Source organism: Epinephelus lanceolatus, chromosome 11 (genome assembly GCF_041903045.1).
Source record: "Epinephelus lanceolatus isolate andai-2023 chromosome 11, ASM4190304v1, whole genome shotgun sequence".
Lineage (NCBI taxonomy): Eukaryota > Metazoa > Chordata > Actinopteri > Perciformes > Serranidae > Epinephelus > Epinephelus lanceolatus.
In genome coordinates, this window is record NC_135744.1 from 995,001 (window position 1) to 1,009,907 (window position 14,907).

Below are 14,907 nucleotides of genomic sequence, written 5' to 3' on the forward strand. Positions count from 1 at the left end.
TCTTCACCAACTCTGCTTCCTGGTACACCCCAGAACTCCGTCTAATGAAAACTCGTGCCTGGCAACTCGAAAGACTCTGCAATAAAACAGGTCTCACAGTTCACCTGGAAGCCCTCAAGGACCATCTGCAGCAATACAAAAACACCCTTTCCTGTGCCTGACCCACCTACTACTCTCAACTGTTTCACTTTGGCTCTGGAAACCCAAAAGCACTTTTCTCCACTATCAACAAACTCCTCAACACCCTGGACAGCAACTCCCAGTCATTTACAGTTCACAAATGCACCTCCTTCCTCTCATTTTTCCAAACTAAAATAGACAACATCTATAGTAACTTAACCAGCACTACATCTGCTCCCCCTCTACCCAGCTGCCCCCCCTTCTCCTGCCAACCATTGTCAGAGATCACCCCAGTCTCCCTTACAGACCTCTCTAAGCTCACCACTGGAATGAAAACTGCCACCTGCACCCTGGACCCCATCCCCTCATACTTTGTGAAGGCCTGCTTTCCAGCTAATCATTGCAACAATTAACTCCATCCTACCTACTGGCATTGCCCCACCATCTCTCAAAATTGCTGCTGTCACCCCGATCTAAAAATACCTGGACTCAACCCTGACATCCCAAATAACTTTAGGCCAGTCTCCAACCTACCCTTTCTGTCCAAACTAATGTGCTGTAGCCTCCCAATTGAAGTACCACCCCTCAGTCAATAACATATATGAGACATTCCAATCCGGATTTCGATCAAACCATAGTACTGACACTGCCCTCCTCAAAATCACTAAAGACCTCCTTCTCTCCTCTGATAGCGGAAACCTCAACATCCTCCTCGACCTCAGCGCTGCCTTTGACACCATCAATCACTCCATCCTTCTCACCTTACTTGAAACGTCTTTAACATCACTGGCACTGCTCTCAACTGGTTCAAATCATATCTCTCTGACAGACTTCAGTTCATCTCCATCAATAACTGCAAATCGCCTACTGCTCCCCTCCTCCAAGCTGGACCCCAAGGCTCAGTTCTCAGTCCCCTCCTCTTGATCCTGTACCTATTCCCCCTTGGTCACATAATCCGCATGGTCACATGGTCTCCAGTTCCACTGCATCGCCGATGATATCCAGCTCCTCAACTCCACCAAGACAATCTCCACTGCCACCCACCCAACCCTGACAAACTGCAGAAATGAAATGAAATCCTGGCTTCAAACCAACTTCCTCCAATTAAACTGCAACAAATCTGAAATTATCATCATTGGACCAAAAGCACTCACAAAATCCACCCATAACTTCACCCTCAACATCGGCGGCTCCACAGTATCCACCTCCCCTCACATCCGAAATCTTGGCGTCATTTTTGATCAATCCCTCTCCTTTGACCAGCACTTTAACACCACCACCAAAACAGCCTTCTTTCACCTCAAGAACATCACCCGCCTCCGTCCATCCCTCACCTCCTCAGCTGTAGAAACCCTCATCCACACCTACGTCTCCTCCAGTCTGGACTACTGCAACAGTCTACTCTATGGCTCATCTTCAAAAACCCTCAATAAGCTTGTTGTGTTATTGGTTGCCAAGATTCAAGGAGTCATGGCACGAGACTTGAATTTTAAGACATACCAGCTGCCATTACCTGTCAACAAAAACAAAGACAACTACGATTAAATGCGGTTAGATGAAAGGACTGGACAGAGGCCATCATCAAAAATGCTCAAAGATGCAGCACACACTTCATATGAAGTTACGGAATAAGTATTTGCTGTTGTAGAATAACTTTATGTGTATTAAGGGTTATCATGGCCCAATCCCAATTCCTATCTTAATTCTCAAGCTCAACCCTCAATCTCAATAGCCCTCAAAACCAAGTGTTAAGGGCTATCTTGTGACTTTAAAATGGGACACCCCTCAAAGGCAAATATGTCTTAAGACTGTCGGGGGCAGCAATATGCCAAAACTCCATCCAGTCTGTCAGTTCAAAGAAGAAGAAATATATGTCATCAGTAGTCGTCGATAAAAAGACGTGATGAGTTGTTTTTTTTCCCAACACTTTATTTCAATTCTTGTACAAAACAAGCAGTGACAGACTTGAACAGAACAAATATGCCAGGGTTAAGAGAAAAGAAAAATAAATAAAATAAACAAACAAATAAAAAAGTTCAGCAGCTCAAACAATTAAATTGTTTACATATTTTCAAAATTTGCTAAGATAATAGATAGATTAATGATACAGAATTGTTTTGAAATGCTGACATCATAAAATCCCAACAGCACATCTTTGTACAGTAGTGAAAATAGAACATATTCATATTCATATATGAATATATCAACTGGATGCTTCATTTTTTTTTATTTATTTATTTTTTTTTTATTTTATATACTTTATTAATCCCCCTGAGGGGAAATTCAATTCAGTTTTTTCACTCTTGCTGTCAATTACGCACAGGTCCGAAAGACACACACATGCACAAACAGGACTCTATTCATGCACAAAGTGGAGAGATGTCAGAGTGAGGGGGCTACCTTGGTCAGGCGCCCCGAGTGGCTGGGGGGTTTGGTGCCTTGCTCAAGGGCACCTCGGCAGTGCCCAGGAGGTGAACTGGCACCTCTCCAGCTACCAGTCCACACTCCATATTTGGTCCAGATGGGAACTCAAACAGGCGACCGTCCGGTTCCCAACCCAGGTCCCTGTGGACTGAGCTACTGCCTCCCGCTACTGTCTTATCATATATAACGTTATGAACTGAACTGAACTTCTTTGTCATTTTTATGCGCTGCACAAAAACGAAATGACATTTCACATACCCCAAGCAAAGAGAAACAACAACAACAAAACAATTTGTGCATATAGTGCAATAGTAAGATGAAAAGGGTTGACATTTCACAGTCAAAAACTCCACATCCTGAGAGCAGATGATGTTACGCGAGCGGTTATGTCAGTCGGAGGCCTCCACGTGGGGAAGACAGACAGGACAGGAGAAAACTCCGACCAATCATTGCATTCGGTCCATGTTAGAATGGTGTAATTATAAGTTTTTATTTCTGGTGGAATTCACTTACATTTTAGTGTACCATCAGCTCATTAATAGCATTTTAACCTAAACAAAGAAAAGTATAAAATTTCCAGAAAGGTAGGTGTTGCTTTAAGTCACTGCATCTCCTGACAGAACAGCACGGTTGAATACCAGCCTGCATGCACGTTTTTCCAGCCTGACGTTGCTAAAACAGAGCAGCTAATGTTGCTAAAGCAAGAAGTTAGCGGAGTGAGAGGCTCATCCAGCCAGGTAACGTTATGTTGTGTTTTATCTTGTAACAACATTGTTTACATACGCCATGTGCTCTGTCTGTTGTCCTGTATCTTCTCCGGAATCTAAAATATTTCCATTCTGCTGATTTACTCCAGAGTAAATAATGTTATCTTCATAGTCTTTCTCTTGGCTGCTTGCCATTTGCCTGCCGCTGTTTGACAGTGACACAGACTTTCAAAATAAAAGCCTATGCTAAAGATGACGATATGGATTGATGTTTTCACTTTGTATTGATGATACTGGATTGTTGATTATTATATTGATATATCGATTCAGATTAATGGATCCTCACACCCCAAGTACCAAGTAGTGTGAATAACTGGAAAAAGTTGATGAAGTTTATGAACTTGCGGCCTTTTGGCATTACATAGTGGGGTACCTCATTTTGTAAAGGTCTAAAGGCATTATATGACTGTTAGTGAGCATGGCTGATCTAATGTATAGGCAACACACCTGATAGTAAGCAGATAATGATGCTACATCATTGGAGCACCGTCACACATGATTGAAGTCAACATTGGCAAATTTTCACCTCCTGTTTTTGGCAACAAAGTTGCAACCTCAATTAGCACTAGTATGTGTGGAAAGACAGTGATTGTTGCTGTATCCAAACATATTGTATTAAAAAAAGAAGCTGCCCCACATGAGAAATGTTGCCTGACTGGCACTGTGTCTGGAGACAGGCATGGAGCCTCAGAAAATGGAAAGTGTACCATTCACATCATATTTCTTGGTATTTATTAGCGAAATACCTAACATAAGCTAGGAAGTTAGCTTTCTGTGTGTGTCAAATCCGGTGTTGTCTGGCACTGCCTACATTCAACCCGAATATCACCTCTGCAAGCGATGGTCACTAGCATGCAGTCGCTCATGTGTGACCATACTCTCAGGGTGAACAAAAAACAACCAAAAAGCCTACAGCAAATCAAAACCTTGAAATAAAACAATGGCAAGAGCTACACCAAATCAAATCACTTCAAAACAAGGTGATAATAACTGCTGTATCTCATACCACATTTCAGTTTTACATGCAGTTTTTCTGTTCAGTGTATTTAAAAAAACCCATGAAAACAATGTATGTGAGCCAAGTCTGTCTATGATTGGATGTTACTAACATATCTTTATCCCTTCTTCAACCTCAAGTCTCTGTTCAACCTGCTGGAGTTTCAGAGGCTGGTGCTCAACTATTCACCACCAGCCAGAGTCCACGACCTGCCTCGCAACCAAAAGGTAAGACCCCAACCTTTCTTCTCAGGTCCTCAACAGAGGAAAATGAAGCAGGAAGTGTGATCGGTGTTTTTTGGTTGTTTTTTTAAGCTTTTCAGTTCGATCACCAGTTTGTGTATGTTATGTGACCTCACAGCAGCTGTTCATATCCCTCCTTTAGCCTCAGGCAGGTGCCAGTGTGGGTCACCATTCAGCAGCTGTGTGATTATGTGTCTTAGTCCTTGTGTTCACTCACTGATAGCAAGCTGCAAGGATTCCCACCTTTTGTAAAATGTTTGATGAAACCTTGGTGTCTCTCCACCAGGACTAACATGAACATTTAGAGGGAGGGGCTTTGGATTTGTCCTGGAGTTTTTTCAGATTTGAGATGCTCAAATTTGTCTTGCCACAGTCACCACTACATTGAAACATAAGTTATTAGTATGGAAAACATGGACAAACAAATGTGTTGAATGCTCACAATAGGAGTTTTAAAATCCTAACCAATTTTGAAATGGAGTTGCGTCATGCACATAGGAGAAACTTCACAGGTGTTCTCTACAATCTCAGACATGCACACACAACAAGATTTGAAAATAATGGTGTGTCACACACTACAGGCTTTTATGAAGACTAGCATGCCAAAGGGAGCCCCTCACATGTCTCTCACATAGTCTCTGATGAGACTGACTTGGTGCAACAACTTACTGTTATGTTAGTAATGCTTTGCAGTGAGATTTTAACTGTTTTCATATTTGTCAACAGTAATATGCTAACTAACATTAGCCTCAAGAGCTAGAATGTTTCCAAACGTGTTTTCCTTGGCAACACACTCAGATGCTCCATAATGCTGTCACCATAATCATGACATCCGGATTTTAATTCCTAAGTATCAAACCTTTTTGAAAGTATGGCCCTAATGAGTCTGTGAGCAGTTGGGGAGGTTTAATACTGGATCTGTAAACCTCTGACATTACCAGATAATTTGGGCCCAACATCAGTACCGACCAAGGTCCCAGACCAGATTTCTCCTCCAATTGTTGGGAGGGGTTAACTTGCGATAAATTGTCCCAAAACTGTCATAGTCTGAGCTTGACTAAAGCTTATGCTGTGAAAGTGTGGTTTGAGAAAGTCATCTTTTTATATCAGTTGCCTTGGCCCAATCTTTCAATTGAAGAAACTCTCAAATCTTCATTCAAGTAGTGGTATAAATCACCAGTTTAATCATGATACAATATTAAGTCGATTCCTTGCACAACAATACAATATTTGCCAATGTTACAAAGTCTGCTAGATACAATTTTGAGACGTTGTGATTCAGGGGCCTGCAGTCGATATAAAATGGGATCATCTGCCCATTTAACACAATCTGTTATAGAGGAAGCTGCCATCCCTTTCTTTTTTACATTTGGCCATCATTCAAACAACACATGAATAATAAAAGCACTAAAGTTTACTTAAAAATGGACTCCACTAACACACATAAAACAGCATACGGAATAAGTTAACCTTTAGGGCTTTCTGTCAGAAAGTATTTTCTTAAAAAATTGTTTTCATTTTTACCCAAACCATCATCTTTTTCATAAAACCTAAAGCCCTGAAGGCAAACTTCTCCCAACAGCCATAAAATATGGAGGATTAACAACAATGTAATTTAACAAAAGTATCAAATTCAGCTCAGTAATAACTGTCAAGGTTCAGAGACAAAACAATCAGTTTTGCTAGTGACTCATTATTAGCTTAAGCATGTTTACAGTGCATAAATTAGCCTAGTGGCTAGCACACTTTTTCCCCTCTACTCAAAGCTTAACAAATCACATGTATCTTGATTATTTTTCTTACTTACCATTGGTTTAAATCACTACATCTCCTGAAAGAACAGCATGGTTAAATTTCAGCCTGCATGCACGTTTTTTTCAGCTGAACATTGTTAAAACAGAGCAGCTAATGTTGCTGTAGTGAGAAGTGAGATGAGTGAGATGCCTGTCTAGGCAGGCACGTTGTGCTTTGTCTCATAACGACTTTGATTAAATATGGCACATGCTTTGTCTGTTGACCTTTATTTTCTCCTTTATAGAAAATATTTCCACACTGCTCATTTATTCCCAAGTAAATAATGTTATCCGTGTCTCTTTCTCTTGGCTGCTTTCCATCTGCCTGCTGCTGTTTGACAGTGACACAGAATTTCAAAATAAAGGTGTAATCTTAAAGGGACATTGTGGAGCATTTTCTAGTTGTTTATTGGCAAAAATAGATGTCTGCATTCATAAAAATGTCATCACTGGTGTATTATTGCCTCCACCAATAATCTGGCTTATTCTCGTAAAAGGAGAATTTCGGATTTGTTTGTACATTGGGTGGGTAAGTCGTGTGGGGGGGTTCAATAACGTTTCGCCATCTTGAAAATACATCCGCCAGCAAGGGACATATAGCACTACCAGGGAATAGCCCCGCCTTCAGCGTTTTCGTTGAGAGCCAGGCCAGCGCTGCGTGACTGAGAAGCTGAAGGAGAGGAGCAAGAGGCGCTTCACTACTACCCCAGCACTACTGCAGCATAACAAAGTCCCATTCTTTGAGCATAATGCAGGATCATGCATATGCAGCATCACAGGAGACAGAATCCTCATAGCCAAGAAAGTGGCATCAAAAAGGCAACGTGGCCAGCTAATTAAAAAAAACGAGGGTCAACATCGGGGTAGCCTTTCCCAGGTGGAAAGAGTTGCTGAAGGAGAAAGGTAATGCAATCACAGACAGTGATGCGAGGAGAGGGATGAGGTGTGTGAGGTTGAGCCACTTGTCAGTTGTCAAAAGACAAGACGTGATTGGTTTGTTTCGATTTACACTTGCCCCGACAGTCCTACATTGTAAACACAGCTAGCATGGTGAGAAGGGGGTTTGTCAACTCGTGTCGCGTATGTCTTTGTAGGAGCCTGAATGAATACTTGATGAAGTATCGAATGGCATGGTTTCATCAATGTTATCATAGCTTTTTGGTACACAGCGGCTACCAGTGAGGTGCTAGAGTGCGCTATCCGTTTGAATGCAATATATGATTTCAACGTTAGATGGGAGAAATTCCTACACACTGTGGCTTTAAGATGATGACATGGATCAATGTTTTCACTTTGCATAGATAATATTGGATCGTTGATCATAGAATATATATATTGATCCAGGTCAATGGAACGTTATACCCCTACATTCAAGCCCACTTGAATTTAATGTTAGGTAAGAAAAAAAATCGAAATGCTTTGTTTTTCTTTCCAGAATAAATATTAACAGTAAGACCTCTTAGCTATGATAAGATGGTGATATTCTATTTTTGTGTTAATGTAAATAAGTTCCATAAAACCAACAATGCATTAGTCTATCTCTCCATATTTTCCACCGTCCTCAGCCTGTCTGTTGCACTCAGCCCAAAACACAGTTGTTCTTACTGTGGATATGAATCTGTAAGAATGGGTAAACTGCTGGGTACTGTACTAGTACTGGAAATTTTACTCTATTAGTAGTAAATAGTGCATTTGCAGGAGAATATTTTCAGTGTTCCTCATCTCAGAGGATCACTGAAAATATTATTTTTTTGACCTGACTTTTCGCTTCACAAAATTGTTGTTTTACTCTGACCAGGAACACAGGAACCTGCCCTTCATGCAGGAGCTGAGGAACCTCTTCTCCCTCATGGTTGGGTCCAAGAGGAAATATGTGGATCCGTCACAAGCTGTGGAAATCCTCAAAGATGCCTTCAAGTCCAGCGAGTCACAGCAGGTAAGCCTCTATCTGCTATGACCTGCTTGGCATAATACAATCCTTAATTCCAAAAAAGTCGGGACGCTGTATAAAACAGAGTGCAGTACATTTGCAAATCCTATTTGACCTATATTTGATTGAATTCAGTATAAAGACAAGATACGATTCAAGCTTAAAGGCACTATGTGTAACAATTTCAGTTGTTCGAGACAAACAAATTTTGCAGTCAAAAGTGTGTCCTAGTTCTTTTAAAGAAAAGATGACTCCTGATGAAGGTCCATGCTTGACCGAAACGTTGACGAATAAATGAAGCAGAGTAAAAGTGAGTGCAGGAGTCATCTTTTCTTTAAAAGTACAAGTCCAAGGGGATTAAGTCTCAGCACCACAAAAAAAGCAGTGAGAATGTGCATGTTCATTGAACTTTGAAAAGTGTGTTCTAGCACATGTGTATTTACCTCCATCAGCGTATCTAAGTATGTCCGTAAGCCCTGAAATTCTCATTTACATATACATTGCGACAAGTGTCTCATCATGTACGTGCACCATCTTGAAAATACAGGTATATACAGGGACACACTTGAGAAATACGGAATCGCCTTTTGCGTTTTCACTTGTCGGTTTCCGGTTTCCGCCTGCAGGTAGAGTGACAAAAAACAGCAGCAAGCAGGCTAGTCACAAGTGCTGGTGCATTTGAAATAAGGCATTGTAAACACAGCCACTCCATGAAGTATCGGATGACATGGTTTCATCAATGTTATCATAGCTTTTTGGCACACGGCAGCTACCCTTGTTGCAATACGTGTTTGAAACAGCGCTGGAGTGTGCTATCCATTTGAATGCAATATACGATCTCAGCACGAGATGGGAGATTAACTTTTTTGTCCCACAGAGTGGGGAATTTATCTTGGGCTCTGCACCCATACTGCAGCAATAAAAATAAAACATGCAACATAGTACATAAACTAGGGCTGGGCGATATGGCCTATAAAAAAATCTCAGATTTCACGATTCACGATTTAAATCGATTTTTTCCCCTCCTAGTTTAAAAAAAAAATATTTGCGGCCTGGTAGCACATACCTGGGGGCCAAAACTTTCAGCATGTGAATAAACCCCAGCTTTTCCACGGTAGCCTATATATGGGCACCATATCTCTTGCAGTATACATGGCGACTGCATCTGTGATCGCTTTCCACCGGACCCCTTTCTTATCATATGGCAGTGTTTCCCTTACCATCATATTGGATCAAGTCATTTAAGGTTACCTTTCCTATAGAACAGGTCTATAACTTGTCCTTTTATTAAACAAACTAAATAGCCTTATGTTACAGGCTGAGCCTGATGTGTGTGTGTGTGTGTGTGTGGAGTTGTGTATGTGTGTAGTTGATGCTGGAGGTATGAGACGTTAGTGCGCCAGGTGTGGTGTGTGACGTCAGACGGATGCGCCCCAGGAAGAAAGTGAGGCATGTGCTCTGTTCTTTACATCGAGCAGCCACAGTGAAGAATCCTACGCAGTTCTGCATGCTGTTTTTGAGTTATTTCCCTCTATGTAAAAGTCAGACACTGATGAGAGAGACTTTGCATCATCCCTGCAGTGCTGAAAATAAAGCGCCGTTCTTTAAAGCAGACGAAGTCCCGTTGTTTATGTGTTGTTGCCACAACGAGCTAACACAAGCTAAAGGAGCTAATGGTCTTTGGAGGTCCCTTTACTACGGTTCGGGGGTCTGCCAGCTTGGCGTTGTTAACACTTATTTATGTTATTTACACAACGGCATGTCATTCTCCTCTGCTCTCTGCGTCGCGCACGGCAGAGTTCGGCCCTGATGTGCACACACATACATACACACACACACACACACGCACACAAAAGCGCTGAAGAACTCGTTCCCTTTCTTGAGAACGAGTTCTTCAGTGCTCGCTGCCATGTTGTTTGTGTATCAAGCGCGCAGGGGGGAGGGGTGAGCCCACTCTGAACTACGGGAGCCCAGCGTGGAGTGGCGGTGGCAGATTTTAAATAGAAACTTGATTTTCATTAAAACAAATCGGCCTAAACTACAAATTTGAATTAATCGATAAAATCGATTTATCGCCCAGCCCTAACATAAACAAATCAACATTATACACCAACGTAGCAATGACTTAAGAAACACAAAAAGATAAATGAATAAATAGCATCAAATTCCAATATTGTAACTAAAACAAAGTATAATTAATCCGCAAATTGATAAACTTTATTTATTTTTTGCATACATACAATCATTCTGATTTTGATGCCAGCAATATGTTATAATAAAGTTGGGATGGCATGTTTACCACTGTGTTACATCACCTTTCCTTTTTTTAAAGGGAACTGAGGACACTAGTTGTTTTGAAAGTCAAATTCTTTCCCATTCTTGATTGATATACGACTTAATTTGTTAACAGTCTGGGTTCTCCATTGTCATAGTTTGTGCTTCATAATGTGCCACACATGTTCAATAGGAGTCAGGTCTGGTCTGCAGGCAGGTCAGTCTAGTATCTGCATTCTTTTGCTATGAAGCCACACTGTTGGAACATGTGTAGAATGTGTCTCATTGTCTTGCTGGAATAAGCAGGGAAGTCCCTGAAAAATATGTTATGTGGAGGGCAGCATATGTTGCTCCAAAACCTGTATGTACCTTTCAGCATTCATGATGCCTTCACAGATGTGAAGTTACCCATGATGCCATGGGCACTAACATGCCTTAATACCATCACAGAAGCTGGCTTTGTACTTTGTCCTGGTAACAACCTGGATGGTCCATTTTTCTCTTTAGCCCGGTGGACACAACATCCATGATGTCCAAAAACAATCTGAAATGTGGACTTGTCAGATCACAGCACACTTTTTTACTTTGTGTCAGTCCATCTCAGAGGAGCTTGGGCCCAGAAATTCATTAACATTTTTTAAAGCTTAACCCTTGGGCCCAAACGATAGTGCGTCCAAATTCACACCTGTTCTTCTCTATGGATTTTCTCCGCGACCGTGCATCATAGCGAGAAGCCACGCATATCACGTGAAACAGTGGAACCGTAGCTTTCTGACAAGACCAAGCACTTGTCGGTAGTCCAGTGTTTTCGCAGTGAAAAAAAATGATAAAGTTACACTAAAATTATGTATAACAAAGCTTTCATACAGCTTTGCACACACATTACTCTTGGATGGATTACTCGCGAATGCAGGGTTGCACAGAAATGCCACACATATCACATGAAAGCGCAGGACTGGAGCTTTCCAGTGATATCACACACATCATTGTGCTGTCATCCCATCACACTGTAAATACAGATCATTTGTCTACAAAATAAAAACCTGAAGAATTTCTTTACAGTCCATTAAACAGATCTTGTTATCAGTCACTTCATATAGTGAGGAATATCGTATCTTACCATGTCTTAGGCTTGCGTGTGTTTCTCCCTGTCTATCCACATTTGTAGTCCGGCTTTCAAGATGCAAATATCTCCATATTGTCCAGTTGACACTCTGTCAAACTTTGTATGACAAGACCAGCGCACTTCACTTTTGCGCACCCAGACAACTGTAGCCTAATTATGCATGCGTGACAGGGCAGTAGTCACTATATACATATATATATATATATATATATATAAACTTTTTTTTTTCAGTTTCAGTTATATATATATATATATATATATATATTTATATATATATATATAAAACTGAAACTGAAAAAAAAAAAGTTCAGGTCAGGTCAAAGAGCAGCACGGAGCACAGAGAAGTAAGTCATGATCATGTCGACAAGAGAACATCCAGAATGTTTTTTTACTGCAAAGTGGCAAATATTATCTAAGAGGAGATCATTGCACTTGGTTGACTATTTTTCAATTATCTTATATGTAAATATTGCATGTTTCTTTTAGATTAATCACATTTTTGACTTGTGAATGAGTCAATGGAATTTCTTGCAATAATGAAAAAATACTGGCAATTATGTCCGCCTGGCACAAACCACAAGTTTTGGACAGCTGTGAAGTGACAGAATGTCCCAGCGTCATGGCTTTTATATTACCAGATTCCAGAGAGTCTCCCCTCTTCATATATGGCAGAATAACTTCCAACTTGCTATGGTGAGATACATGCAAAAATGTAAGAATTTAGTCACACAGATTTGTTTTTTTCATTGATATAAAAATTAATATAAAATACCGGCACATAGAAGGACATGGAATGATGACAAATTTGGATAGCCCAGATTGTCCTGAAAAAAACAAGATATAGCATGTGTATGAAGCCTTTATAATGACTGTGATATGCTTTTAAAAGTAAAGGCAGTAAAAATACCCCAAAAAAGGGGTTTAAAAAATGCAATTATCACAAAGGATTATGCCACGCAAGAGACCCAAAAACAAAAAATCGAGTAGTCAGAGTTGTCATATTGATATTTAAGATTTGTTTGATTCATGATGTCAACTCACATACTGAGTAAAATGCAAGAAAAAAAATCCCGTCTTAAAAGTTGCTGTTAGCCTTTGAGAAACAGTGAAATAGAATAGAATAGAATAGAATAGAATAGAATAGAATTAAATAGAAAACTTTGTCTGGAACCAAAAGGCAACAGAAATTTGTCTTTGACAGGGCTCAACACCAGGTTTACACACACACACAGAAGACATTTAAAACACATCCAAGACATTTACAGGATCTAAAAACACTCAAAAAAAGTACATCAGATGATACAAAACACTGACACTTAAAATAAAAAAAAAGGACAAGTCATGATCAAGGCACTGTAATTCCTCTGCTGTTGAGGGCTGTTATTGCAGTTGGAATGAATGATTTTTTGTAGATGTATATTTTTTCTCTGTCTGTAGCTGCTAACTATTAACTAGTAAAGATGAAAATGCAGCCTTCCATTTAGAGTTGGAGTTGAGAAATGTAAACCTGCCACTGTAGGAACAGTGGTTACATTACCTTTGAAAACTGTGTAGATGGTAAATGGACTGCACTTGTATAGCACCTTTCTAGTCTTCCGACCACTCAAAGCACTTTCTACACTATGAGTCACATTCACTCATTCACACACAAGGCTATCTTACAAGGTGCCACCTGCTACTCAGTTCTTAACACACTCACGGAACAACCATTGGGAGCAATTTGGGTTGTGTATCTTGCTCAGAGATACTTTGACATGGGGACCGGAGTAGCTGAGGATTGAACTGTTGATCTTCTGATTAGTGGACAACCTGCTCTTCCTCTTAGCCACAGCCGCCCAAGCATGTGATAGGTGGCACTTAAACAAATATGTTACGACCTGGCTCTGAGGCCGCAACCAGAAACGAGAGCAGAGAGGGGATCAGTGCCAAATAGCGCTTTGTTTATTTATAAAAGTAAAACAAAAGAAGGCAAAAGGTCCATTTCAGCGACCAGCAATGTAGCGCCCCACGGATGGAACGCGTGTGTAGGTACAGCGGCAGCCACGCGGTATCTGAGGAAGGAGGGATATATGGTCGAGCACATCACCGGGCCCAGGTGCAGCTCATCACCTGATGACGATGACCCCGCCTCGGACTAGAACCTGCCAGAAAGACAACAGCACACAGTACGCCAGAACCACACAGAGGAGTGGAGGGGTCGTCAACCCCCCCCCCCCCCCCCCCCCTTAAAAGAGGTTTCCAACAGGAAAACCGACAACTGCTTACTTTTGTCAACTGACTTCACATGACAAATGAAATCTGCAAATCGGACCTATACATATCCAGATACAATATTTTCAAAAATATAAATAAACACCACTAAACTAATCCCACCACCAGATGGAAAACTGTACTGACCGTTTGTGATGTAATTCCCCGCCAGCCAACCACCAGCTCCGGTGCCTGAAGAAGCATTTAAGAGTGACAGACAAGAAAAAAACGCCAGAGCAGTTAACGAGTCAGACAAAAGATACCTAAGAGCACAGATCTCTGGACAAGGCATTGGCCATTATATAAACCTTTGATGTGGCGGATGTCCAAGCAATAGGACTGTAAATACAGCATCCAATGCATCAACTTGCAATTAGGGCAATGTGTGTAGGAAGGTTAGCGGGTTGTGATCAGTGTACACCATACTCGAACCCACATAAACGTCAAAATGCTGCAGTGCCTAGATGAGCGCAAGGGCTCCTTCTCAATCACAGAGTAGTTTAACTGGAAAGAATTTAACTTTTTTGAGTAAACACAGGACGATCTACACCTCTATCATCTGCCTGAAACAGCATGGCTCCTGCCCCCACATCACTTGCGTCCACATGCAGTGTAAATGGTCGATCCATGCGAGGAGCTGCAAAGACAGGAGACAAACACAAAACAGACTTGATGTTCGCAAAGGCCTGCTGACACAAGGCTGACCAAACAAAACAGGTGTCCCCCTTCAACAAATGGGTCAAGGGGGCTACCACAGTGGAAGAGTTCTTGCAAAAACTGTGGTAGTATCCCACCAAACCAAGAAAACGCTGCAGCTCTTTCTTCGTGGAGGGAACAGGATACTTCTCAACAGCACTCACTTTAGCCTGGACAGCACACACCTTCCCCTGCCCCACAACCTTACCAAGATAGAGGACTGAGGCCCTGGAAAACTCACACTTTGCCAGGTTTACCGTCAGACGTGCCTCACTCAGACGATCGAAC

General features: G+C 41.2%; 1 protein-coding gene across 10 annotated transcripts in view; it reads left to right on the top strand.

Moving 5' to 3' along the window:
* Window positions 1-14,907, top strand: part of usp25 (ubiquitin specific peptidase 25) — a 240,471-nt gene that overhangs the window by 77,730 nt on the left and 147,834 nt on the right. For all 10 annotated transcript variants that reach the window (XR_004502882.2, XM_078172109.1, XM_033649505.2 and 7 more), the window contains 2 exons: window positions 4,449-4,535; window positions 8,142-8,279. Coding sequence is in view for 9 of the 10 variants with exons in the window: in XM_078172109.1 (XP_078028235.1) it covers window positions 4,449-4,535; window positions 8,142-8,279 (225 nt within the window). In the remaining variant the exon portion in view is untranslated. The remainder of the gene's footprint in view (window positions 1-4,448; window positions 4,536-8,141; window positions 8,280-14,907) is intronic.